Below are 27,208 nucleotides of genomic sequence, written 5' to 3'. Positions count from 1 at the left end.
TTGGTGTCTGTAAATGAGTCATCAGGCTCATGTCTCATGCGAGAGAGGTCATTTGAAATCCAGGGCAGCCACGTCCTTCTACCTCCCAGCTTGGGCACCTGAAAATCCCCTTCCTGCCCACACATCCTTAAACTTCTCCCCGAAGACAAGCCCAGGTCCAGCCCTCCTCGCCATTTGCCCCTTCTCTTTGCCCGCGACAAATTAGTTCCACTTGAAGTTCTTTGTCCTTGACCAAGCGCCCCCTTCTGCCACCACATCGCGATGGTGGTATTGGCGGCAGCAACAACTGGATTTCTGGCAAGAGCTAGACCCGAGGACCTGAAACCGAGGCTGGCACCCTGTCTCTAACCGGAAATGCCTTTCCCCTCTGCGCACCGAGTTCGAGTTTAAGCTGTGCTGAGAGCAGGGGTGGCTGGCAGCCCAAGTTGGCTGTCAAAAAAAAAAAAAAAAAAAAAGAAAAAGTAATTTTCTCTCCTGTCACCTAAAAATTCCCACCATACCCTAAACTCGTCCGAGTTTGTAAGGCCATAGAGGAGAGGTGGTACGGGAAGCCATCACCCGCCTCTCGGTTGTTCTGGGTGGCCGGGCCCCGCGCCGGGTGGCTGCTGTGTGTGGTGCGCAGGGTCCCTTGCCTCGGGGGCTCGGGCAACCCGGGAAAGTTGCAATCACGTGCTGCGGCGGGCGACCCGAGCGCGCAGCCCTGCCTGTGGTTTGGGACCCGGGCGGGCCGTGGACCTGCAGCCCAGGCGAGCCCTCGGGGGACGCCGGCAGGCCCCGCAAGCTCACTGCGGCCGGCCGTGTGGACAGGGAGCTGCGGGCGGGTTGGGCCAGCGCCCGGAGGGAGAGCCGACCACCGCTCCCCTCCCCCCCAACTCTGTGCAGCGCGGGAGGCGTGACCTCTGACCCCCGGCCGGGCCCACGCCCCGAGGAGAGGCTGGCAAGCTCTTGTTCGACAAGTTCAAGCTGCCGAGGGAGCTTAAATAGAATTAATCTCTTAGAGAACGGGAGATCACTGCTCCCTCGGCGCGCGCTGTCCCCGCGCCGCGCCACGACCAGGACGCCGGAGAGCTCTGGAATTCGGGATAGGCGATCGGGGTGGGGAGGGAGGTGGCGGTGCTCCCCGGGGTCTCCGGGCCTGCAGGGGGAAGCCGGCGATGCCCGCTGGGGACCAGCCGCTGGAGGGAAGGCTTCGCCTTCCAGCAGCTCCAGAGCACGTAATGGAGGCGAGAGGACTCGGGCAGCTCCGGGTGGGCCCGGTGTGCTTGCAGGAAGCTGGCGGAGCCCGGCCGCCGCCGTGCCCAAAGCCTGCACGCCAAGGCCGAGGGACCGCAAGACCCCAGCCCAGGCCCCAAGTCCGCGTCCTCGGCTCTGGCTTTCCACAGATAGTCGCAAAATGAATAAATTACTTACCTCGGGCCAGATCCAAGTTTTACCCAACAGAAGGGGCGCGGGACCAACAATGAACCAACTCACATGACCATGTCCGGGCGCGCACAATCACACACAGACACAGCCACCCAATTTCTTCCACGAATCTATGTGTCTGGCACTCTGGAGAGAGGGGGGAAAGCGTTTTGAGACAGCCCCGTCACCCCTCCCCTTCTCCCTCGCCGTGAAATATAAAAATTCATTTTTATTACAAGAGCGGCACGGTCCTCACCATCACGCACGCACGGAGGGAGCCGCACTCGCGTATTCACACTCTAACTCGTCAGCTCCCAGAGCGCCTGCATTTTCTTTGGAAGCCGCTTGGAGGTTCATTAATATCATTAGCATTTAACCCCCTCCCTCTTCCCATCTCCTCCCCGCACATGGCTGACGTCAGACCCCGCCAGGAGTTGGGGGAAAAGCTAAGTGGGCCAGGGACGCCCTATTCCCCTCCCCGCGGCTGCCTGTCAGAGCGCTTCTGGAGATATTACCCGAGCCCCGGCCCGCAGCGACAGGCACAAAGTCACAGGGTAATGAACTTCGGGGACCCTTCGCCGCGGCGTGCTCGGCTGTCCCCGGAAACTCGGACCTGGCCACCTCTTCCCTTAGAAGATCTCCCAGCAATCTAGTCCCCCCTCTCGGCGCCGGGGCTCCGGCAGCGCCGAGCTCCTCTGCCTCGGAGACCGCGGCTGTGATTTTCGTCTTTCCAGAGAAGATCCGCGGTCTGTAGAGATCTGCTCACTGGGCACGCCTGTGCGGAGCGAGAGGTTGGAAACTGAGTAGCAGGAATGGGGAAGGAGAGGAATCTTGCCCTTTTTGCTCCGTAGGAAGACCATTTCCGTGTCTCCGTCTCTGTGCTCCCACATTCCCCTGGTGCTGTCCTCCCTCTCCAGCCTGCCTGTCCATCTCTCCATCCGTCTGTTCCCGCCTGTGTCCACAGCAAGCCGTACTCCCAACAGCTGCGGTTTTGCTAGAGCCGGGAAGAAACTTAAGGATGCTTCCATTTCCACTGTGGAACGAATTCTGAGCGCCGGGAGAGCAGGGCGGCGCGCAACCAATAGCCACCTGTCCCGCCCGGGAGCCTTGCAGGCTGGAGGGCGGCTGGAGAGCGGCGGCGCCCGGCGGCGACGTGGGCGCTGCGGGCCGGGACTCCGGCGGTGCCCACCAACCGCTGCGCCCCGGGACCGCCAGCATGAGCAAGCCCGCCGGATCAACAAGTGGGTACCTCTCCGGCAGCCGCGGGGTCCCGGCGCGTGGCCTGGGGAGGGCAGGCTGGGAGGCCGGGGAGGTCCTTCCCGGAGCTCTGCAAATCTGAGCCCCAGAGTGGGACTCTCCCGGGAGTGTGTGTCCGTTGGCCTAGCTCCCCTCGGACTGTTGCGTCGGAGCCTTTCGGGAAACTGAGAGAGCCATTTCGTTGCGTCTGGATGCTAGCTTCCCCGGTTGCCCCGGTGGCGGGCAAGGTTGCGACCCGCCGCAGCCCACCGGTCCAGCGAGTGGTTTCTATTTAGCTGCCAGGTGCTGCGGGTGGGAGGGGTGAGGCGGGGGCGGGAACTGGGCCGCAGCTCCAGGCGGCCGCACAATAACGCAGCCGCTCAAAACTCGGAGCTCCAGAGCGCAGAAGCAACTCTGCAAAGCGGATTTTGAATGGAATGCTGTGCACCCCGTTTCTAGCTATTTCAAATAATCCTGCAAAACTGGGAAGCAGAAACCATTTAAAAGTCACATTTTTCCTTAATCCTAAATCCGCGTAGGTCATAACTGGGGAATGTAAAGTATGGCGAGCTACTCTAGCAAAGAAAGGACCAAATCCCTAATCCCAAGGACTTTCCGAGCGGAAGCCCAGCACCGGCGGGAGTCCGCGGCCTGCTCACTCGGGGCGCTTCTTCCCTTCCTCCCACTTCCTCTCCGGTGGAACGGCCAGTTGCAGCTGACCTCTACCGACTTCCCGGGACAGGAGTGCAGGGCTACTCGGGTGTGCTGGGGCGTTTGCGAGCACAAGAGTCTGCGGAACCCGCGGGCGCGTAGGCCTGAGCCGGCGTTGGGACGGTGCCTGCAGGGTGCTCCAATCTCCCCGCGGCTTTTCGGTTCCCGCCTTCCGCGGGCTGGAGGCTGTGAGTTCTGGGGTCCGCGCAGAGTGCCCACACCCTGGAGCTCTCCAGCCGCCCGTGCTGTTTTCTCCTATAGCATTTTTGGCGCTCCCTGTGGGTTCCTTCCCACCTCCTCCCCCTTCGCTCGCCCTCATTGTCCCGAGTCTTTGAAAAGTTGGGAGAGTCCTAGATACTTCTGAGGACTGATAATGAAGTCTCACTTAGGGTGGATGCCGTTCCGGCCTCCACCTCCCTCCCCCGTAAGAAGTAGGCTGTGTTTTCATTTTTGTGCGTTTGTTTTGGTTTGAGTGCTGAGTTTAAAAATTAGAATAAAGCGAACGTCAACAAAACGAGAATAAAGGAAACGTTCAGAGCTAGGGCCGAGAGAAGGAACCTTATTCACAGCTTCAACGCACAGCCGAGGCTTGCAGGACCGCGGTTCCCCTTAGCCTCGGCCTATCGGTGCCCTAGCTGTTCGGATCTCTCGGAAGTAGCGCAGGCTCAAAAAAAAAAATTTTTTTTTTTCTGGTTGGGTGCTTTCCCCAAGAGAAGCAGAAGGAGGAGGCCATTCCCGTTGCTGTAGAGATCTCCACTGCAAAAACTGAAGTTGAAGGGGCCTGGGCTGGCCTCCCCGCACGCACGTTTACCCTGGGACAGCAGGACCTGTCTCTGACAGTAAAGACCTGTTGGGGCTTTTGCCCTTTTAGAGCTCGAAGCTTTCAGAGAACTTGAAAAGTGGGGCTTTCGGGGATGAGGGAAAGAGTGGGCGCGAAGCTCAGCTTCCAGGTCTGCACCAGGGCTCCTGTAAACAAGACAGATGCAGGGCAGACTCTCCGGATTGGGGGATCAGAGTGGGCACACGATGTGCCAGGGCACTTCCTGAGGAAACTTGCTTTTTTAAACTTGCTAAGCCGGAGTTTGGCCTTGAAGGCCTGGAGCCTCCATTTAGGTCGCGATGGCCTGGTAGATGTGGCCCTCAGGGAAAGGCGGCAAGCCCCTGCCAGAAGCGCCGCTTCTTCTATGAAGTTTTCAGACCGTGGCTGTGGCCAGCGGGAAACCCACGGCCCTGTGGCCTAGGCAGTGAAGGGGGTCTGCAGCCGCGGGGCGGGTCTGGACCCTGCCGGGCGGGGAGGTCTTCATCTTCGCCCGGCTGGAGAGCAGAGCGTTGTCACCCGGATCCCCGCCTGGGTGGTAACAAGACCCTGGCCAGTCACCCTTGCAGTCCAGACTAACTTCTTTCAACAGCCTCTGATGGTAATTACAGTAATCGAAGCTGCCATATATCTTTAGGCAATTATGACACACAAAAAGCCCCGAGGGGACCCCCTGGGGAGGGAAGTTAAGAACCGTTTTCCAGCCTCAGGAAACTCGGCTGGACTCACGTTTGAGCTCGCCCGGGCTAGCTAAACGAGAGGAGCTTTGCAGCAGTCAACCAGCTTGTCTGTGACCCCAAGTCACCTTAACGTGGCTGGGTGGCGGAGTCTGAGGCGTCGACCCTCCGTGCCCTGGAATTTTCGCTTCCCTCCCTTCTGGGCCCCGCCCCAGCCCAGCTCCCCGTTTCTCCTCGGCCTGGGCGGACCAGCAAGCCAGGACGGGGTCACCCACCCCGCGCTGGGCTGCTCGCCCCACTCGGGTTCTGCAGACATCTGTGACCTTAGCCTCCAGTCTGGATGGGAAGCCTGGGCTTTTTAGAGTGCCCACCCCCCCACCCCCCACCCCCGCTTCCCCTGTGGGCTCATTGGGCATCACCGCCCACCGGTGCCACCGGGAAGAGGAGGGCAGCTGGGGCGACAGTGCTACGGAGCCCTTAGTACGGGTCCCAGGCGACCAGGGCGCCTGGGTTAGCCAGGGAGAAGGGTTGAAAGAGGCGAGACCCTCGTTCACTGTTCCCAGAGTGAGTGCTGGGCCGCGGAGCTGGCGACCGCGGTTCAGGCGCGACCGCGAGTTGTCGGGGGGAGTAGTGACAGGCCCCAGGGGGTGGAGGACAAGACCCACTCTCGGTTCTCTCCAACCCCGCCCTCCCCGCTCCTGCCCTGCGGGAGAGGGGGCGCCGAAGCGGTGGCCGCAGCGCCGAACGCCTCCCCGCCAGCCTTTGTCGCCGTCCGAATTCCCATGCTACTCTTTTTGACGGGTCACTGGTGGCTCTATAGGCAGGTGCTGCGGCGGGGTTGTAATTACCCCGGCTGAGCCGGGTCCTCACCGACCTCCCCCTGCCGGGTCCCCCGCACTCCCCTCCCCTCCCGCCCCCACCTGAGGCTGAGGCCAAGGCCCCGCGTGCAAGCCCGCCCAGGCGCCTCGGGCGCCGGGAGTCGGTTCCTACCCTCCGTCGCCTCCGGGCCTCCGCAGACAGCGCCCTCACCTCCCCAGCTCCGCTGGCTCGGGGCTTCCCACCGCCGCCGCCTCTCCCGCCCCCAATCTGGGTGCTCCAGGAACCGCTGTCGGGTTCCCACGAGGCCCCGAGATCGCCTGGGCCCGGGTTGGAATGCCTCTGACCTGTGGCGATGGGGAAATCAGGTGGTGTGAATTGTTATTAACTATTTTTTAAATGATGTTAACACTTTTTTTTTTTTTAACAAATATTCCCTTTGTTTTCGGAAGAATTTCTACGTCAGTAAACTGCTTCAGGCACTTGTTGGACTAGGGCCCGAGAGAAAACACACACACACACACACACACACACACACACACACACACACACACACACCCCTTCCTATTTCCCTCGACCTAATGCGGAGCAGAGACCTCAACAGGCTTGGAGAGTCCAAGCATAGTTCTCCTGTGTGGGGTAGCAATCCTCCCCCCAAATTGGAGCCATTCAAAAAAAAAAACCGACCCCCCCCCTTCCTCCAGCAGTAGGAACATGCAGAGGAAGATGCTCCCAGGATAAGGGGTAGGGGAGAAGAGACCAGTGTTTAGGGGAAGAGGACTTGGGGGTAGAGGAGGCATAGGTAACTGCCTCCAGCTACCCCATCTAGAAAGCCACAAACTGGGTAGCTCTAACTCCTAGACCGGTGGTTACGTCCCTCCCCCGCAACTTTTTCCTAAAAGAAATGATTTCTCAAACGTGAAGCACTAAGCATTTTTCCATAGGTAAAGAGAAAGTTGGGCAATTACCACTACCCTTATTATCATTAATAATCTGAGGATTAGCATCACAATAATAATCCTAATAATAACAACCGCCGGGCTCAGCTCAGAGAAAACTCGCTTGCCTCCCAGCTGCCATCCCCGGTTCCAGCCGTGTTTGTTTTTCTTCTTCTTCTTTTTTCCCCCCCTTTTACATTTCAAGTTTGTCTCCTTGCGCGCTTACTAACAACTTTTTTCTGTTAAATGCAAGAGCGGAGGAGGGAGGCGGCCAAACTTTCCGCGGAGCAGAAAGGCAGCGGCGGCGGGCCGAGCTGCTGCCCGGGCCTGCCGTAATCTTTTATTCCAAAATGGGTCTCGGCGATTAGAGGAGACCCAAATACATGTAGCGGTGCATGAATAATGCTCATTGTAGGAAGCCGACACTTGCTCAAGGAAAAAAAGTTTGGCTCTAAAATCTCTTCATTATTTGCTTTTACCGCAGCTCCGATGCTAATCCCCTCAGAGGTCAGATTGCTTAGCATCTCTCTCCCCCTCTCCCCTTTCCTCCCTCTCCTCCTCCCCACGCTCCCGCTCACCCTTTCTCCCTCTTCTCGGTCTTCCCTGCGGTTTCAGGCCGCATTCTAGACATCCCCTGTAAAGTGTGTGGTGACCGCAGCTCCGGCAAGCACTACGGGGTCTACGCCTGCGATGGTTGTTCTGGGTTCTTCAAGAGGAGCATCCGAAGGAATCGGACCTATGTCTGCAAGTCTGGAAACCAGGTACTCTTTGGGGTTGAGCTGCCAGGGCTCCCCTCTGCTCCCCACCCCACCTCATTTCTGCCAAGGCTTCCTCTGAATTCCCTGACCTGTGTCCTCTTCCCCACTCTCTGCCTCAACTTTGGGTGGCCCTTTGGAAAGGCCAGATAAGGTTAAGGATGGCGGAGGAGTTTACAGGGGGAGTCAGAACTCCCACGGTTTTCCTTTTTCTTAATTTATTTTTTATTTTATTATTATTATTTTTTATTCCTTGGTCACATTTTGACACTGAGTAAGGCCCTGCCCGGACCCAGTCTGAAAAGCCTGCCCTGAGAACTCCAGGAACGTTAGAATCTAACGCACAAGTAGCAAGCAGAAGAAAGGGCCCTTTAGGCTGACCACCCTCCACATCCCGTTCTCAGCAGCAGCCAAGCTCAGTCTACACCCACGGATGGCACATCTGAGCCAGGGTCACCACTACCCTTAGCTAAGACTCCAAAGTGAAGGCTGGCTACTGGAAGCCATGGTGCTTGCCAGACAGGTGCTGCATCCTTTGGGCTCTGCAGATGCGGGGCTGCTCTGGAAGTGGGCAGGTGTAAGGACTCAGCAAATGCAGGGTGAACCAGAAGGGAAGGCTCCAGGAGGGTAGGGTCCATCAAGTTCTCTTCCCTATTCAGCTTACAAGACGAGCCTGGGAGTTGTGTTTCAGTCTGGCACAGGCTGGACTATCTCACAGAGACAGAGCAGTCGGGAAGTGAGCTGAGCCCAGCTAGAGCTTCCAACCAGAGCTAACAGGAACCACCTGTGACTCCATTCCCACCTCAGTGGCTCATGGCAACCCAGGAGATCAGCCTTCTGGTCCCTACACTTTGCTCACATTCTACAGAGGTCTCACCTTTACTCCTGGGGAGATTCCCAAGAGTGCCTTAGTCAGGAGGCATCCTCTGGTAACCAAATGATGAAAACCACCCACTAATTATGTATAGGATACATATCAACTCACAGAGTCATCGGGGCTAGTGAATTACAGTGTGTTCTTGCTCACTGCAACATCTGCTCTTAGGCACTTCTGATAGGTTTTGATTGGCAGCACACACAAGAGGACATATGCCCTTAGATAAGTTACTTTGACCTCTGCACCCCTCCGACCTGCTTTCTTGGGTTCTCAGTGTCTAGCTCATCGATATCACATTATACACACATAGGGCTGTATCCCAGAAGCTCCATAGGTCTGAGGTTCTGGAGAGCACCAGATCTGAACAGGTATCCACTTAGATTGCTGTTGCTGCTGTTGTCTGAGGAAGGTCTTGGTCTGTAGCCTAGGCTGGCTTGAAACTCTTGATCTTCTTGCCTCAGCCTCAGGTGTGGGTCACCACACCAGGCCACATTATCTTATACTTGTATGCAACAGATAGAACTGGGAAATCTGAGGTGTTACGATTTTTGGGAGATGGCTATCAATTCAGAGACATTTTTATCAGTCCAAAGCACTTGCAAAGGGATGATAACAAATCTGTCAGGCCTGTGTCCCTTCCTTAAAAGAATAAAAGAGTCAAACTGAGGCGCTCTCTCTGGCTCACCCACTCCAGATACGTATACACACTTGATGTGATTTGAAAACCCACTTGAGACATTTTGTTTTTATGTGTTTCTCAAAATACTGGAGAAGATATCATTCCAATTGGATATTCAACTACATCTGATAATAAATAATCTGAAACTCTTAACAGTGAACTATTTTGGTGCTGGCCAAAGATGCTCTAATTTTCTCCTAGGCACTAAAAATTCATGTCCTTCTTCTCTGGTTCTAAGACTAAGTCCAGATCATTTCACTTTCTTATTTAAAGCAATGCTGACATTTAGAAGTCACTGTGAACATCCATCTACCTTTACTTTGAACAAATTAACATATTTTGCTTTGGTTTGGTTGAGTGTGTATGCATGCTGGGGACAGCCCAAGCCAGCCTGTTTTGACTTGGGTGAAGAAGACTGTGCAAAGCCATGCGCTCATGTGTGTAATTTTCCTTATGGATATTTCAGGGAGGCAATGTACTCATTCCCACTTCTGTGTTTATGAATATTTAAAATTGTGAAGCAAAATAAAACCCCTTTTCTGTGTATAAAATACTTATGCAGAAGGCTAGGAGTGTCACTCTGGGGGGGAGGGGATGCTTGAGCAGCCCTGGTTCAGTCCTCAACACTTCAAAACAAAAACTTACACACGTTATGTATCTGTATGCATGCTCCCTCAGTAAAGGCACCAGAACAGACAAACACTGAAAGGAACATTATCTGAACTGGCTGTGGTGGCAGGGCAAAGCAGGAGGGTCACAGATTTAAGACCAGCCTAGGCTACACAGCAAATTCCAGGTCATCCTAACTATAGAACAGGAAGGCTGTGTTTCCAAAGCCCTCAACTTGGGGATACAACTCAATGGTCAACACAAGGCTGCTTTCAACCGCAGCACTAAACAGGGAGGGGGGGGGGGCTTATCTGTTAATGTCTTTTTTTTTTTTCTTTCTTTTTTTTTTGGAGGCAGGGTCTCACTATGTAGTCCTGGCTGACCTGGAAATCACCAAGATCTAGCTGCCTCTGCCTCTGCCTCTGCCTCTGCCTCTGCCTCTGCCTCTGCCTCCTGAGTGCTGGGATAAAAGGTGTGCACCACCCCATCCAGCCAAATATTTTTATTCACCTTTTTTTTTCCTCCACAGAAAAATCACATTAGACATTTGATTGTTAATCCCTGTCAGACAAATATTTGTAAAGCAACAACTATCTTTTTCAGATAAATATTTGTAAAGCAACAACTCTCTTTTCACCCATTCTCTTGCTAATTACTCGCTGTTTGACAGTGTCTCCCTGCGTCTTCCTGAGTTTTCCTCAGGCCTTCAGCTCTGCCCCCACACTCTCTCTACGTGCGAGCCTTGCCCTGGCTTGCCGGCTCACATTTCAGGGATGGCTGCTCCCATGGACCTAGACTGAGCCTTAGACCTCAGGGTTGTCTCAGCTTTGTGGTTGTATAAGGACGGTATAACTACAGCAGCAAAGGAAAGGACACAGGGCAGTGAAGACTAAGTCGTCGAGGTTTGTCTGTCAGAGCAATGGGCTCACTCAGAAGATGGCCCCAAGCAATAGACTCAAGGCCAGACAGGCAAAGAATAGTGAGAAAAGGCGGCGTCAGGTCTACCCTACAGGCCAGCTTCTTGCAGAGCACAGGGCCAGGTCGCTGTCTTCGGTCCTGAAAAGCGTCGTATGTGCTCCGCTCCTCAGATCGAGACGGTTTCCCTCTTTGGCCTCTTCTCTTAGCTCCTCGAAAATCCAGAAAGATCATTCTCTTTGCCCAACTCCCTGAGGTCGAGGACTGGTCTTCTTGTCCCAACCCTGGGAATCCCAGCCCCTTACTTACCTGGACCTGCCAGTGCCCATCGTTCTCCCATTTTACTGGGTCTGGACCTCCGCCCTGGGTCGGTGGCTGGCCAGAATCCCCACCCCAGGACTGGGTTCCGGTGCCCACCTAAGGGTCCGGGGGGCCTCTGACTGCCTGTGATCTGTTCTAGGGAGGATGCCCGGTAGACAAGACACACAGAAACCAGTGCAGGGCGTGTCGACTGAAGAAGTGTTTGGAAGTCAACATGAACAAAGATGGTAATCAGTACATGTCTTTATTCTTCTAATGTTGATTGAGTAGTAAGTAAATTATATGTACAGCAAATAGATGGCACTCCTATGCATGTAAATCACTTCCCCAACAGAACTCTTCTCTCCAGATGCTGGGAATTGGCCTTAGGCTGTCAGTCCTAGCCTCCCTGAGATTGCAGCAGTCCCCAGCTGACCTAACTGTATTCCCGGAACAAGTCCCATGCCCATAAGGGAAACTTGCGCCCCACACCACACTCACTGAGGCAGTGCTTGAGGACATGAATCCCTGCCCTTAGTTGTCTATTTCCTGCTTAGAGCCCAAATGCCATTTTGCACCTCCTCCTGCAGTCTTTAATAATCTCCCTAAGATCTCACAATCGCCTAAGTCTTCTGGAACTCTCCAAGTGCAGAGATAGGAAAAATGAGAGATTTCAAGTCCTCATTGGCAAATCCAGTGTGGCCGTTGAGTTGGCCCTAAGCTTTTCAAGACCCTTTTCTCGGTGGACAAGAAGAGAGAGAAAAGGGGCTAGAGGAGCAGGATGGCACACCCTTTAAGGGTTGCTGGCAACACCCCGCTCCCCTGAGGCCCAAATTTGAGCCAGGCCTGGGTCTTCCAGAAGTTCGGGCCCGAGAAAGTGGCCCAAGCTGCACTTCCCACCCTCCCGGGGTTGGGACTTGTCAAGGGCATCACTGGGCCTCGGCCAAGGTGGAAGAGAGGATGGGGACTCGGTGCAGAGTGAGCCTTGCCGTGGCACCCTGCCTGAGGCACGGAGCCCGTCTGGAGTGCCCCCTCTCCGCCGCTCCGGAAGCAGGAGGGAGCGTCCAACCTGTTGAACTTATGTATTGACAAGTTGTCACGCTCTGCTGAAGAAGATTGCCCTGAATTAATTTGTTTGTTTAAACTGTTGGTGGTAATTGCCACATCTCCCTTGACTTCCTCCACACGCACAGGGGAGACGACTCTCCCTTGTCCCATCCCCCAGGGTTCGTGGCCTCGGGTACTTTTCTCCCCTGAGGCCAAGACCATTTGTGGGGGAGACTTGGAGGTGGAGGGAGTCGATCTCTGCGGACCTGGCTGTGTGTGGTGCTCCTTTCTTGGTGGTGGGAGCGAGGGCAGCTTGTTCTTTCAGAGGCCCATAGGGTCCCTGGTTTTCCTGGGTAGGGAGGACCTCTGAGCACCATCTCAGATTGCTGCTTCCCACCTGTGCCGGGGAAACGTGCCTAAGCGCCCTGCACCACATGCCCTCTCGCTCCTGGCTGACCTTGCGGTCCCAGACGTGAGGATGGAGCAGCGGCCGGGCTGCATCCAAGTGTCGCGGCGCCTGTAATCCCAGGCCTGTGTCCTTCTGTTTGTCTCTGTAGCCGTGCAGCACGAGCGGGGCCCTCGGACGTCCACCATCCGCAAGCAGGTGGCCCTCTACTTCCGTGGGCACAAGGAAGACAACGGGACCGCTACGCACTTCCCCTCGGCGGCACTGCCCGCCCCCGCTTTCTTCACGGCGGTCACTCAGCTGGAGCCGCACAGTCTGGAGTTGGCCGCGGTGTCTGCCACCCCTGAACGGCAGACCCTCGTGAGCCTGGCTCAGCCCACGCCCAAGGTTAGTGGCTTTGCTGGGTCCAAAGAAGTTCCTCTTTGAGCAAAGGGAGGGGGAGGAGACACGCTCTGTTCTGAGCTGAGACGTCAGGGAAAGGTGGAGGCATTCCCAGATAGCCTAAGTCTTGTTGAGCCAAAGATACTGATGTTTAATGCACAGTAGACCACTCTCCTAGCGGCTACAAACGCGCGCTCCTGAGAAATGGGGTGGAGGCCAGACACCGGCCCCTGTAGGGAATGCACGGTTGGTGAGTGAAGCTGTCTAATCCCTGAGTGCAGCCTTAGATGCCCCAGAGGCCAGAACAGGCTAGAACTGTAGTTAACTCCACCTGGGAGAAGGGGCCTCCCGAGGTGCCCCGGGATCTATATAATCCTGGACGGTTTCAGTGCAAGAGAGAAAAATGTAGACATCACTGTTAGAAGGGCTGTTTTCCCCGTGCTGCCTACCCACTGTTAAACCACTCCCAGGATTGGCCCGACCAGCAGGGGCGCGGCCTGAAGTACCTGGGAAGGCTGCCACCTAGGGACTGCATCCCAAGCCTGGAGTTGATTCCTCCCAAGGCCCCCCGCTGAAGGAGAACCTGGGATTTCCCCCAGAGGAGACCAGCTGCAGCCTCACACTGCAGGAAAGCCAGACACCTGGGCACATACACACGCACAATATTTAATACTGCTTTCTTACCCTTGATGTGTATAATAAGCTCTGGAAAGTAGTGTTATGAATATGTTGTCAGTTATGAATGGGAATGCTCTGTGAATGATTAAGATGTCTAATTGAAATATTTCCATAATATACTAATCCTTTCTAAAAATACTCATATGCATATTTGTGTTTGGGATGCCTATTAATTTATACTTTTTTTCACATCTATTTTTATTTACACAAATGCAAGCAGTTCTAAATTGGGAGCCAGGCCTGAGACTTGGCTCAGCCCAAGAAAATTTTTCTGCAGGGACAGAATAGCCAGACACCCCTTTGGAAGACAGAGACCCTCAAAGAATGGAAACATGCTTCCCCCAATAAACACCATTCCCAAATTCTGTAGCTAGAGATATTTGGAGGCAACTGGATGCATAAGCAGAGCACCAGATTCCTTCACCCCACCCTCTGTTTAACCAGGACGTTGAGCTGTGGCTCCCTCACTACCAGGCTTTTCTCCTTTTCCCTCCTCCCAGTATCCCCACGAAGTGAACGGGACCCCAATGTATCTCTATGAAGTGGCCACTGAGTCGGTGTGTGAATCAGCTGCCAGGCTTCTCTTTATGAGCATCAAGTGGGCCAAGAGTGTACCAGCCTTTTCCACCTTGTCTTTGCAAGACCAGGTATGACCAGCAGGGCACCAGGGGGCGGAAAGGAAGCAACAGTCCTCAGTCTTATAAGCTGGATGCCACCTGCATGAACCAGCAAGGCAGGCATACACTCTGAACACCGGGAAAACATTTATCTTTACCAACATCGTTCTAGAGGTTCAAAATATCTACCTTTGGAATCATTTGCTAGAAATGTAACTATGTTATTTCAGGGTAGCTGGATGAGCTCTATGTAAAACACATACAGAATCATATAGAAGTACATGATCTCTTTCTAAAGTTTAACTGAAACATCCAATGTTAAAAATCTTAATGTTCTTTAACACTGGAGACAAGCCAGGCATGAGGATGCACCACTGTATTCTTAGCACTCAGGCTGAGGCAGGAGACCCTGGAGTTTGCAGCCACCCTGGGCTACAAGGAAAACAATTGATAAAATGAGGTTTGCTTACGAACGCTCAAGCCGAGAAGAATAGAAGGTGGGGAAGTATTGGCGTGTGAGATTTTATATCTTCAGCTTTATAGTCTCTGCTGTGATGTGTACAACTTGGACCAGTAGCTTATCACCATGGAGAACCAAGTGACACATGTCTTGTTGACTAGTATCTTGTTTTATTCTTGTTGGTCTCCTTGGGGGCATCGATGGGGAGGGAAGTATGCTGTTACCATATGACACCCCCTCAATCCTTTCACTGCTTTTAGAACTTTTGGAAGCAAAAAAATAGTAATTTTACACAATTCTTTGGTTATAAATGATGTTCAGAAGTAAGAAAATTATGTGCATCTAAAAACCTGCATTTTAGCAAACCCCATAAAATTTTAGGAATATTAAAAGTTGTCCTTGTCAACATATTTTAATCTTAAGAGGAGGGAAGGAACAGAGTGGCCACAGCTACCTGCTGCTAAGAGCACTCACAGAAATTAACAACAATTTTTTTTTCAAAAGGCTAATAAGCAATTTTTTGCTTCTTTTTCCTTTTTGGATAGTGGGGATCAAACCTGGACCTTGCCTATGCCCAGCGAGTGCTCTGTCACCGCGTTACACACAGTTCAAAGAGCAGGGGGCTTAATTCTTTTCATAGTTAACTAATCATAAGAGCATCCTTCCAGATGCTTCCTTCAGGGGACAATAAGCCAAGCATATGTTGATATCCTAGCATGAAATATGGCCACCATTATTGTTTACCTCTAATTTTAAAAAATCATTTTCTGTACTCAATGCAATAAAATAAAAAAAAAATGAAGCATTTAAAAAATTAAACATTTTGGTCTAATTGTGAATTTAGTTACAAACCTTCATGATTCTTAGCTTTCAGAAGTAAATTCTTTCATATAAATCATCCAGCACTGGCTGGTTTTTGAAAGATTTTTAAACATAGAGAATTGTTTTCAAGATTGGAGGTAATATCTTTGGCCAGGGTTACTGCTTGACCTTTAATCTTTTGTACTCTCTCATTCTCTCCCTTTCTCTCTGTCTCTCTGTCTCTGTCTCTGTCTCTCTCTCTCTCTGTCTCTCTCTGTCTCTCTCTCTCTCTCCATCTCTCCATCTCTCTCTGTCTCTCTCCCTCCCTCTCTTCCCCGTCTCCCTCTCTGTGTATGTGTGTGCACACACAGACTCACACACATGCATGTATATATATAAATTGGCGATTTTTTTTCTAAAAACAAGAATTTGTAGATGCTAATCCAAATAAAATCCCCTTCCTGTCTGCCACTTAGCCATTTGCTGGAAACCCTTCAACAAGAAGCAAACTACAGTGAAGTGGAAAGTGGAATCCAGTATATTAATTTGGAAAAGGAGCCATATTTCCATTTTAAATATTCAATGGCACATTTTATTAGAATGAAAATGACAAGCACCTTGATGCTGTCCACTTATGAGTCTCAGAAAAATCAGGCAGGAAGGCGAGGTAAACTCAGCAAAACCCGATTAACATAATTACACCCTGATTTTCCCTCACGCCTCTTGGGAATTAGTGATCTCTCCCTCTCCCTCTACCCCTCTCCCAGCCCCTTCAACTCTCCAGGAAGAGGGGGACCCTGACCTACAAGCTTAGTCAGGAGTCTTCAGTGTTGTACACCCAAGCAAGCCACCTGCTCAGCCGCTGGTGGCATTTTATGGATTTCAGGTATCTAGAGAAGGTCTAGGTGGCCAGGCATGGGTGGCAGCAAAGATCTGAGAGGCAAAGCCTTTCCTGAGGGAAGGGAGCTTGGAGGAACTGGAATGGCTGACTCTGAAGTGCATGTCTGTGTGTCTATATAGGCACAGCTTCAGAGAGAGAAAATGTGGGAAATAGAGGAAAATAGATTATTTGGATTTTTTTTTAAACCAAGACAGGCATTTAAAACACTTTAAAGGAAATTTACATATGGAAATTGTTTATAAATTTATAAATTACACACTATATTATATTATACATCTATTGTATGACAGCTGATGCTTTTGGAAGATGCTTGGAGAGAACTGTTTGTTCTAGGAATAGCACAATGGGCCATTCCGGTTGATGCTAACACTCTACTGGCTGTATCTGGTAAGAATTGCACAATTTAATGACTTTGTTGTAGAAATTACCATAAAAATACATTACTGGAAAAGAACAACATGTAAAGAATAACAAATTCCTGCTGAACAATAGAGTATACCTGTCATTTATAAATCTATATTTAAATGCAAATAATGTTGTTTTGTTGTATTCATGACTGCTTGCATTGTTATTTAAATGCAAATTACTGTGTTTGTTATCATCCAAGAGAAGATTTTATATTAACTTTCATACAATATAGCCAGTTTACATGGAATCAGATATCTCAGAGTGACAATTGAATAGATATTGATATGCAGGATTTTGTCAAAAATCAATATTAAAACATGAAAATGCCTTCATATTAGGGTATTTATCCCATATTTCAATTCTAGGCATGAATAGTGACAACACAGACTCCCAGAAGCTGAACAAGATCATCTCGGAAATACAGGCTTTGCAGGAGGTGGTGGCGAGGTTCCGACAGCTCCGGTTAGATGCCACTGAATTTGCCTGTCTGAAATGCATTGTCACTTTCAAAGCTGGTAAGCAGACACAGACAGACCCCACCTCTCCCTCTCCTCCTTTCTCCACCCCATTAGTTCAGCTACTTCAAAGTCTAGCTCTAGACTGACCTGGTGGGGGTCGGGGGTGGGGGGAGTGGGGGGTGGGGGGGGTGCTGGGGGGGCAGTTTGGCCTGGTCTTCCACAGCTGTGGAGCCCTGCATGCTTTCCAGGTAGTCATCCACGTCCAGTGCCCTGTGAGCCCAGAGTCCCCCCTGTTCTGTCTCTCACAGTTTCCCGGTCTTCATTTCTAGTTCCTACACACAGCGGTTCTGAACTGAGAAGTTTCCGGAATGCCGCGGCCATTGCAGCTCTCCAGGACGAAGCTCAGCTCACGCTCAACAGCTACATCCACACCAGGTGACCGCTATTTGCTGTGAACATGTACTTAAGAAAATTGCCTCCATTGTGAATGTTCCGGCGGGCAGTAAGAAGCCAGTTCAAACGTCGTGCCTAATTATCCTGTTGCCAGCCAGTTAATTTAGTTGGAATCCACGTCCTCACCTGTCTCTGGGGGAGGGTGAGAAGGGCACATTGAATTGGGTGATGGGAGTCCAGAGCTGTGCCAGACGACACAGTGCGCTGTGCTGGCTGAAGAAGCTGCCCAACCCAAAGGAGCTGCTCACATTGGTGAGTCTGGGCGCGGAGAGTCAAAAAGCAACTTAGTCTGAAACATTAGGTGGCTAGATCAGAAAGTGCTCAGATCATCTTTGGACAGGTGCCCTTCTTCAGAGGCCAACCCCAAGTTCAAGGAGCACAGGGCTTCACCAAGGCCATCTTTACTCTGGCCACGACTGTAGCTTGGGTTTGGTGATTGGCCTGAGGTCCCAGCACCCACCACATTACTTCTGTCTAGGCAGGGTCCTCTGACTGACACATTGGTAGAAACTGTCGAACACAAGCACTCAATAAGTTCCCCTGGCCCAGCCCCAGTGTGGACTTTCTGATTCTATTTTCAGAAGCAAAGAGGCAGGCTTTTAAAAGAGTAATGAAATCTCTCTAGCTTCCTAGGTTGGGACTGTGGTGGATCTGAGGTTGGAAGAGAAGCAAGAGGGACCCATGGAAGCCTGTCTCCATCACCTCAGCACTAGCTGTAGACACCGTGTGGTGATAACTGTATGGACAGCGGCCATTAATGCCTCCCTCCCCTCAGGGGTCAGAGAAACCCCAAGTCGGCAGTACCTGTGCATGCTAGGAGCTCCTTATTTATGTCATAAATCACCCTTTGAATGCTGAATGAGTAAAACTGCTCTGTGTTTATAAAACACCATTGAAATGGCATTGCTTGGTAGCTCATGGAAGCATGCTTTTCCAAAGTAAAGTGCAATGGCTGGGAAATGTGAAACCCACATTGAACTATAGAATACGAATCATAGGCACTTAGTTTTGTAATTCAAAATTACAAAATGGAACCATACATAATGCGGGCATGTTTCCCCCATTATGGCTGCTCATGTACCATAGCTAACCTTCGGCACGCAGAGCTAGGAAAATATTCAGAACACTAAATGGAGACCATGGACTTCAGTTATTGATTCGGGCAGGCCTTTGCTAGGTGGTCACCAGGCACAGGCGGGTGACGGAAATTATCAGAAGGGACTGCCCTTCCCCTGGTGTGAAGTGGGCAGAAGCATCACTCCGCACAGGAGAGGGGAGGAAGTGAGGGGTGGGAGACATACATTCTAATCGGGAAAGAGCGAGGGAGGTCCAGGAAGGCTGATGAATGAAGGTGAGAGGGCCTTGCACGGTGGGGGGATTTCAGTAGGGAGGGGTGGGTGCAGCGTCTGGGGGTGGGGGCTGCGGAGGTGTTGTGTGAGGTTCTGCAGAGATGAGCAGGGGCACTCTGAGACAGCCGGGTACTCCAGGAACTGACAGGATGGCCTGGGTGAATCCCACCACAGAGGATCACAGTCTATTTTGGAGGCACGGTGAGGACGCCGCATCTCACCCTCAATGTCTGGAAGTGCTGAAGATGCCTGCTTTGTCGTGGAACTCCTAGCTCACGCTATCAGCTGAGCTATAGCTTATGTCTAGGGTCAGATGTATGGCAAAGTAATGATTCCTTTTTGGCTTAGCTCCTTCAAATCAGTGAACACTCTAAGTATGTCCCTGTCTGGAAAACAAAATCTGAAATCGGACTGTAAAGCTAACACGCAAACTTATGTGTCTGTTAGTGTCCTGTAATTGGCTTCTCTAGTTACCTAGGATGTAGGAACTGGCATGTCACAGTGCCGTATTAGAACTGAAGATTATGAATCTGTGATAGGCACAAAATATTTAGAACTGAAAAAGAAGCTTCTAACTATTCATGCTAATAGATGAAGTCAGGGGTACATATTCTACAAAATAATTTAAAAATATATCTTTATTTTTTAATTTTAAAATATCTTTATTTTTTAATTTTAAAATTTTAATTTTAATTTTTATTTTAATTTCCAAACCCATTCCCACCCATATCCCTCCCAACCCCATTGAGTCCAGCTGGTCTGCCTGATGTGCTATGGCAACCTACCTGGGGCTGCAATCCCTCAGATGTTTCCTCTCCCGGCAGTCATCAACCATCAAAAGTGCCCCATCGAGGGGTGAGACTTCCCAAGCCCCTCCCCATTCATACTGGAATTTCGGCTGAATTGATTTTATGCAGGTCTTGAGCGTGCAACCATGACCACTGAGAGTTCATGTGTTCTATGGGCCCGCGTGGCTAGAGAACATTCTTTCAAAGCCGTCTTCTACCACCTCTGGCTCTTCCAATCTTTCCATCCTACTTCTAAAATGAGCCCTGGGGTGGGGGTGGGGGTGTGTGATACAGATGTCCCCTTGATGGCTGAGTGCTCCACAGCCTCAACCTCGCTACAGTCTGATCTGTTGTGTGGGTCTCTGGAGTAAGCATTGTATCCTGGAAAAAGCCGCTCCCCTGATGAGGGGTGAGAGTTGCACTGATCTATGGCTATACGGATAAGTATTTAGAGAGCAGTTTGACACTGTGTCCATTCTGCAACAAAATACTGGTAGGCGCTCCCCTAAGGCCTATGACCTACTCAGTCACAGGTTCTTAGCCCAGTTAACAGTACCAGGCATGCGCTCATTTGGTGGAGTGGTCCTTAAATCCACTACAAAATAATCTTGAGCAGTGAGACACACTGACAAACACATTGTTATTGTTTCTAGGTGGCACTCTACTCCATGTATAATAAGCCATTCTTATTGACCGAGTGACCAACTCTTTCCCAACTAGAGAATAAAGGGGGTGGGAGAGATGAGTGGATAATCCACTTGCAGACAATCAGGAGTTAACTCTTGGGCTTGGGTGCAGCTCAGTGGCAGAGCACTTGATTGCCTTGCACGCACGAGGCTCTAGGTTCATTCCAACACCCACGCAAGGCGGTTTAATTATCAGTGGTTTCTGGATTCTCCCAAATCCATCCTTTCTAGCATATGCTATTTCCTGCAACAGTTTCTCATCATGGGAAAGGTTTAGTGTGTTGGGTGGATTCAACAGACATAGTAGAGACTGTCTAGGTGTCCCTGATACCTCAGCTCTCCAGAGCTCTGTCTAATCCTGGGAAGGGAAACAGCGGCTGAAGAGAGAAGTGACCAGAGCTGAAGAAAGCCTGGCAGAAGCCTCAGAGAACGAGAGGTGACGTTCAGGTGTTTTGCTTTTCTGCCTCTTAATGTTGTTGGCTGGTGCTTTTGTTTCCTTGGGCTCCTTTTGGTTGGTTGAGAGAGTCTCATTCTATAAGCCACGCTGGCCTGGATTCACTGTCACTATGTAGTCCAGGCTAGTTTTGAACTCATGGCAACCCTCCTGCCTCAACTTCCTGAGTCCTGGGATTCCAGTATGAACCACCACATCCAACATTTTTTATTTTTACTGTAGATAACCATCATCATTTCCACACCACCTTATCAAGTGTTGTCTGGTGCCCTGGCTAAGAGTTCCTATGAAACTTGATTATGTGAGAGCCAAACAGGGTAACCAGAGTGAATTCTAAGCTTTATATCTGGCTGAGAGGGGGATTTCTTTGTCCAGAGCTAAGAGACAGTGTGGCGGTTGTTCTCCTAGACTCTCTCTGTAGAGGGGGCTATCAGGCAGTTACACACAGTTAACGAGTTCCTGCATGGGAATTTGATACCTCTCGGTTTCTGGCACCTGTGGCTTAGGTGCAACATGGCTCAGTCACACACATGTCCCTGGAGCTCGGTTTTAGGTGGCTTTTTCTCAGTGGGGGAATGCTTTCCTCTAGAGGGTACTGATGCCCGGCTCCAAGCCGTTGGCTGGAGTGGTACCAGGGCATGAGGGGTGGAGTACAGCTTCTAAAGACAGTGGGAATTGAACACGTACATCTGAGTACAAGTGTGTGTTGGACATCAAGTAAGGAAATTGTTAAGCAATTTCTCCCATCTTTAATTACGTGCCAATTTCATTGACGTGAAAGCTGGTGGCACTGCCGCCCAACAGGACTCAGTCTTTAATTTGCAGCGTAATAAGGGCGGAATTATTCCTGAGAGTGACAAAGTGTAATGCCTGAATAATAATTGGGAGAATTGCTTAGAAAAAGAAGCCATCTTATTTGAGAGGAATAGTCTGTTCAAGAGTGTTGAGAATTTAAAAATATGAATCCCACTGCCAGCTTCATAATCAACCCCTGTGGTCATTCCCTACAGTGATAACGTTATATTTGTTCTTTGATTTTAAATTAGCATCAGGTGTGTTAAAGCTGATTCGTCTAGAAATAAAAATGTGCTCCCCTTGCTGATGTTGGGGGGGGAGAGAGAGAGAGAGAGAGAGAGAGAGAGAGAGAGAGAGAGAGAGAGAGAGGAGGGAGGGAGAGAGAGAGAGAGAGAGGAGGGGGGGGAGAGAGAGAGGAGGGGAGAGGGAGAGAGAGAGAGGAGAGAGGAGAGAGAGAGAGAGAGAGAGAGAGAGAGAGAGAGAGAGGAGGAGGGAGGGAGGGAGGGAGGGAGGGAGAGAGAGATTGCAATCAAGCACATGTGATTTGGGCAGTACCACTCCTGTTTTGGGATTCCAGTAGTCCACCTGTGAAACAGGGACAGAGGCTCCTGTCCTGGACTCCACTGCAGCATGCTACTGCAGCAGTCTACAGCATGTTCCGGCAGAGGCCCAGGTCAGGAAGTTACCCTAGGGCTGATGTGTGTTCAAGTATAAGATGTGAGTCCCTGCCTCTATGGGGCTCTGACATTTCATGGCTTCTCCTATTGCAGATACCCCACTCAACCCTGCCGCTTTGGGAAACTCCTGCTGCTTTTACCAGCTTTACGTTCAATTAGCCCGTCCACCATAGAAGAAGTGTTTTTCAAAAAAACCATCGGCAACGTGCCGATTACAAGACTGCTTTCAGATATGTACAAATCCAGCGACATCTAAGCTCTCCAGCACCCGCTTTCCAAGATGGGGCAGTAGCAGACGGACTTCTACCATACAGGACAAGCCTCAACTAACACACCCTCCTGGAAGGAGAAACCTGGGAATGAATTGCCTTCAGGAAAAAATGCCAGTGGACACAAAACAATAGCTATGACCCAGGGCTCCACGGAAGCGGGACAGCTGGGGAAGCCAGGTGGTAAACAGTTACTGTTGCTGTGCCCTGGGATGGGTGAACCGGGGCCACCACAGGCCGAGCCAGCCTTTCTGCCTCTGACCTGGAAGATCCGGCCGAACTCTTCAAAGTTGAAAGACAAGCCGACCCTCTTTTCCTCTTTAGCACATCAAGTCAGTTGATCAACAATAGCTTTGTGTAACATCATACTGCGGCCTTCAGAACTCGGTCGGGTTGGAGCATTTTACTTTAAAAATAATGCTTAGGTTTTAAATCAAGAGTATTATCGAAAGTTTCCCTTCTATCATAATACTTTATTAAGTGGCCTTCAGAACCAAGTGAGCAAGTGAAATGTAGCTTATGCTGTGTGATCCCCTCCCCCACCCCCTTTTCCGTTCTTTTTTCTTCTTTTCTTGGTACCACACACAGGCCAGGCAAGCTCATCAAAGGAACTGACCACAAAAAGGAGTTTCTCGCCAAGACTTAGCATCACAAACCAGAAGAGCTCTCCTGAAAGAACTTCAGACCAGGGAAGACGACTCCAAACAGCCAAACCAAATAAAGTGGAGCCCGGTGACTGGGTGAGGCTGATCGCTGTCCCGTCATCACAGTGCTGAAGCCAAAGGCTGCAGGGTCAGCAAGTCACACCAGACGGTACATGAACATGCAAGCCAGAAGGAATTTCACGGAGATGCCTGCTAAACAGGTTCCTGATCATTCCAGTGCTAACAGCCTGGGAGTCTTGAATGCCTTTCAGAAAACTCTGGTTTCTAATAAAGCCTCGAATGCATACACACACACACACACACACACACACACACACACACACACACACCCCACATCACCCTACACTCTAAGCTGCTCCTTGGGTATGAATCTATACTATGGAAATGTAGGAACAAACATTTTTAAATAGCTGCTGTACTTTTCACATTTTGACTTATTAGGTACTAGCACTGAGGGAGAGAGATTCAGCACTTGGACTAGCATAGGATGAATCAAACTTCTCTTGTACAAAGTGAATTAACTGATTTGTGAAGTTAAAAGGCTGTACTCATTGTATTTACAAAGAATAAAAATATATTGAATTTAAGTAAACTCTGCCTGATTTCTTTCCCACCTCTCTGGCTCACTCTTCCCTGTAGGCAACAAGGTGGTGGTGGTGGTGGTGGTGGCGGTGGCGGTGGCGGTGGCGGTGGCCCCAGCTGGTTGTGAAAACCAAAGCTTGGAGCCCTCCAGCATGGAGCAGAGAGAACCGAGCTACAAAGGCAATTTCCTTTTTACAGTGAAGCCCATTTGTAAAATGATGAATAAAGAAATAAAACATAAGATCTCATTCTCTACAGCACTCAGATGTAATTGCATCTGTTAGGAAAATTGCTGTGTGAGGAAGAACAGGGCCGATGAACGGTCCTCATTCCCTGCTCGGTTTCCAGCTCTTACCACTCCTGACCAGGAGCTGCAATCACTGTGCTGGTGAGGAGAATGGGAAGAAAGCAGCAGGAAGGTCGTGCAGAAGTCCCAGGAGATCTCAGGAAAGTGGATCCTCTGCTGGAGCCCCAGGGTGAACAGCATGGACTTGGGGATGGCAGGCCAAGCAAGAGCTGCTAGGCCTCTGTTCTCAGCTCAAGTGACCTTGTGATGCATGGCAGTTTAACCATCCGTGCCTTGTCTGCTGATCCTTCAGGGAACGGGAAGTGTATCTTGAGCGGTTAGCACAGTGCTAGAAGACTTGCCTGTTGTACACATGGCTCTGGGTTCTAGGCCTAGGACCATACAAAAACAAAAGGTCCTCAAATAAGCCTGTGAGAACATCCCTTCCACTCTCTTTATGTTGCACAACTCAAGTGTCCACCAACAGGGAATAGCCATGCTGTGACAGATAGGGAAGGGCTAGGGCCCATGTTTCATTGGGGGTAAATTACCAGAATTGTGGAGGAGAAAGAAATAAGTTGCCTGGGATACATGTGACTTGGTATCATTTATATAATTTTGCAAACCCCCAGACCAGATACTCTTTGTAACCATTTCAATGTTTGAGGCAAGCATGGGCAGATTAAATACTAACTCTTTGTAGACAGAGGTCAGACCTGGGAAGTGATAAGATCAGTAAGTGGTAATTAGAGGACCTTCAAGCATCTGTGTAAGGGCTTAATTAAGAAACAAAATCAGCCGGGCGGTGGTGGCGCACGCCTTTAATCCCAGCACTCTGGGAGGCAGAGGCAGGCGGATCTCTGCGAGTTCGAGGCCAGCCTGGGCTACAAAGTGAGTTCCAGGAAAGGCGCAAAGCTACACAGAGAAACCCTGTCTTGAAAAACCTTAAAAAAAAAAAAAAAAAAAAAAAAAGAAAAGAAATAAAATCAGAAACACCTGTGAGATAAAAGACAAGACCTCACAATACTGGCTGATGGGTCCAGGCTGTTTATCCATGTATTAGTCAAGTTTTGCTTTAGTGCTGCTGGATGACAGGTCCCAAAACACAAGTAAATCAAAGGTCCGACCTCTGTCGTCTGACGTAAGAAATATCTCCGAACAATAAGTAACTTTCCCAGATTTAAAAGCCTGTCTATTGGATGAGAGCCACGCAGCTTTGTTGGCATGACTTGAGCTGGGCTTTTGTTGTTTGTGGCAATGCCTTGCTGTGTAGTCCCGGCTGGCCTCCTCACACTCACCATCTTCCTGCCTTCGCCTCCCCAGGACTGTGCTTGGAGGCGTGTACCCCCATGCACCAGAAGCAGAGGGGGTTGGGCTGGGGCCAAGTTCATAGAGTGCTTGCCTAGCATGTACGAAGCCCTAGGTTTGATCCCAGCATGACATAACCCAGAAGTGTTTCAGCACGTGAAAAATTTTGGCCCTGGGGAGGTAGAGGCACAGGGAAAACGGTCATTCTTGACTGTGTAGCAGGTTGGAGACCATTCTGGGCTCTGAAAAACCTGTTTCAGAAAATATATATATATATATGTGAAGGAGCCCGTCTTGCCATCTTGAGGCTGTCCCAAAGTGAAGGAAGAGATGCTGTTCTCTGTACTGATGTTTTAGCTCAGGGCTTTTGCAAAAGTTGAGAGCCTGATTGGATTCTCATTAGTAATAGCCAAGATGACCAAAACAAAGACATTCCAGTGAGAACCGGTGTTCTGTGGCTTGTCACACCAATTTTGTTCCTCTTTGATGTTACTGAGAATACTTGGGTAGATTAAAATGGATTACAATCGTACTAGGTATTATTATGGCTCAGTTTATCACCTCTCCCCCCACCTGGGAGGGAGCTCAGATTTGACCACAGGTCTAGCTTTGGCCAGTGGAAAGTAAACTGGCTCCAGGTTCTCAAATTATTTCAACAATGGCTAAGGTTTTAAATCTAATTTAAGACAGCATGAATTGAACCCACTGGCCAGAGACTGGCCATTGCTGCCTTCCTCGGTTTCCTTTTCTTTGTTTTCAAGAGGGGAGTATGTAGCCCAGGCTGGCCTCAAACTTCCGGTCATCCTTTCTTACCTTCTTGAACGCTGGGATTACAGGCCTGTCCCGCCATGCCTGGACCTTCATAATTTTTATTGAAACAGAAACACTTTACTTTCCCCATGTATCTAACTGTCCCCTGGCTGCTCCCTGGCTGTCTACCTAGTTGGATTGCATTCAACGTAGCTGCTTTGGTGTCTTGGGTTTCTATGGCTGTGCTAAAATACCATCAACAAAAGCACCTTGGGGAGGAAAAGGCTTAGTTCTTCTTATAACTCTCAGGTTACATCCCATCTCTGAAGGAAGGCAGAGCAGAAACTCAAGGCAGGAACTGAAGCAGACACCATGGAAGGAACCAAGCTTGCTGGCACCTAGGATCACCTGCCCAGGGCTGGCACTGCCCACAATGAGCTGGGCCCTCTGATGTCAATCACCAATCAAGAAAATGTCCCAGAGACCATCTGGTGGGGACATTTTCTCAAATGAGGCTCCCTCTTCCCAAATGACTGTAGCTTGTGTGGAGTTGACATACAATAGCAAGCACACTGGGTGGGTATCCTACATTACAGATGGTTCTCCGACCACCTCTTTGTTAATCGACCTGGATTGTTGGCAGATTTTCACTACACTAATTTAAACTGCCAAGAGCCAAACTTCTATGCATGCTTTTTGTGGCCTTGCTGAGTATTTCTGCAGGATAAAGTCTTAGAGTGGTGTTTCTGGGTCAAAGATTATATGCATTTTTAATTTTGATGGATATCACCAAATAGCTCTCCAAAAGGGTTGTATCAATTTGCACCCCTGCCAAGAGGGTCTGAGAGGGCCCATTTCTCTGCTCAGAATTGAAAAGTGCTTAATCAGACAAAGGCTTGATGAACACTTCAGAAGCTGTTAGGAAAATACAGAAAATGCATATGTTCCCATCATGAATATGCCTCGATATGATGCTATTGCTCTGGGTAAGTGGGTCCTGCCCGGCCCCCGCGGTCAGAGCTGCATCGCTAGGCCACTTCTGTGAATCTGAGAAACGTCCATATCACCACGAAGGTCGGGAGAAAGTAGGTGAATGAAGAGGAAGAAGCAGTTTGGCTCATGTCTTCTACTCCTAAGGTCCTGCTACACAAGCCAAGCTACTTGGGGCTGGAGCGTCACTCAGTGGTAAAATACATGCCTACTGTGTGCAAGGTCCTGGGTTCCATCCTCACCACTGCAACAAACCCCAAGAGAA

The 27,208-nt window shown here is 50.4% G+C and overlaps 1 protein-coding gene across 1 annotated transcript; it reads left to right on the top strand.

Moving 5' to 3' along the window:
* The first annotated feature begins 1,700 nt into the window (after positions 1 to 1,700).
* Nr2e1 (nuclear receptor subfamily 2 group E member 1) lies at positions 1,701 to 23,619 on the top strand. Its single transcript, XM_052751538.1, has 9 exons — positions 1,701 to 2,645; positions 7,215 to 7,360; positions 10,895 to 10,982; positions 12,339 to 12,574; positions 13,747 to 13,893; positions 16,316 to 16,412; positions 16,799 to 16,948; positions 17,221 to 17,326; positions 22,187 to 23,619. Exons 1-9 carry the CDS (start codon positions 2,621 to 2,623, stop codon positions 22,347 to 22,349), a joined length of 1,158 nt encoding a protein of 385 aa, XP_052607498.1. The 5' UTR covers positions 1,701 to 2,620; the 3' UTR covers positions 22,350 to 23,619.
* Positions 23,620 to 27,208: the final 3,589 nt, after the last annotated feature.

The sequence above is a fragment of the Peromyscus californicus genome, unplaced genomic scaffold (assembly GCF_007827085.1).
Source record: "Peromyscus californicus insignis strain IS unplaced genomic scaffold, ASM782708v3 Scaffold_22__1_contigs__length_63687245, whole genome shotgun sequence".
NCBI lineage: Eukaryota > Metazoa > Chordata > Mammalia > Rodentia > Cricetidae > Peromyscus > Peromyscus californicus.
Note: the sequence above shows the minus strand (reverse complement) of the source record. Positions and strands in the feature narration are given on the sequence as shown.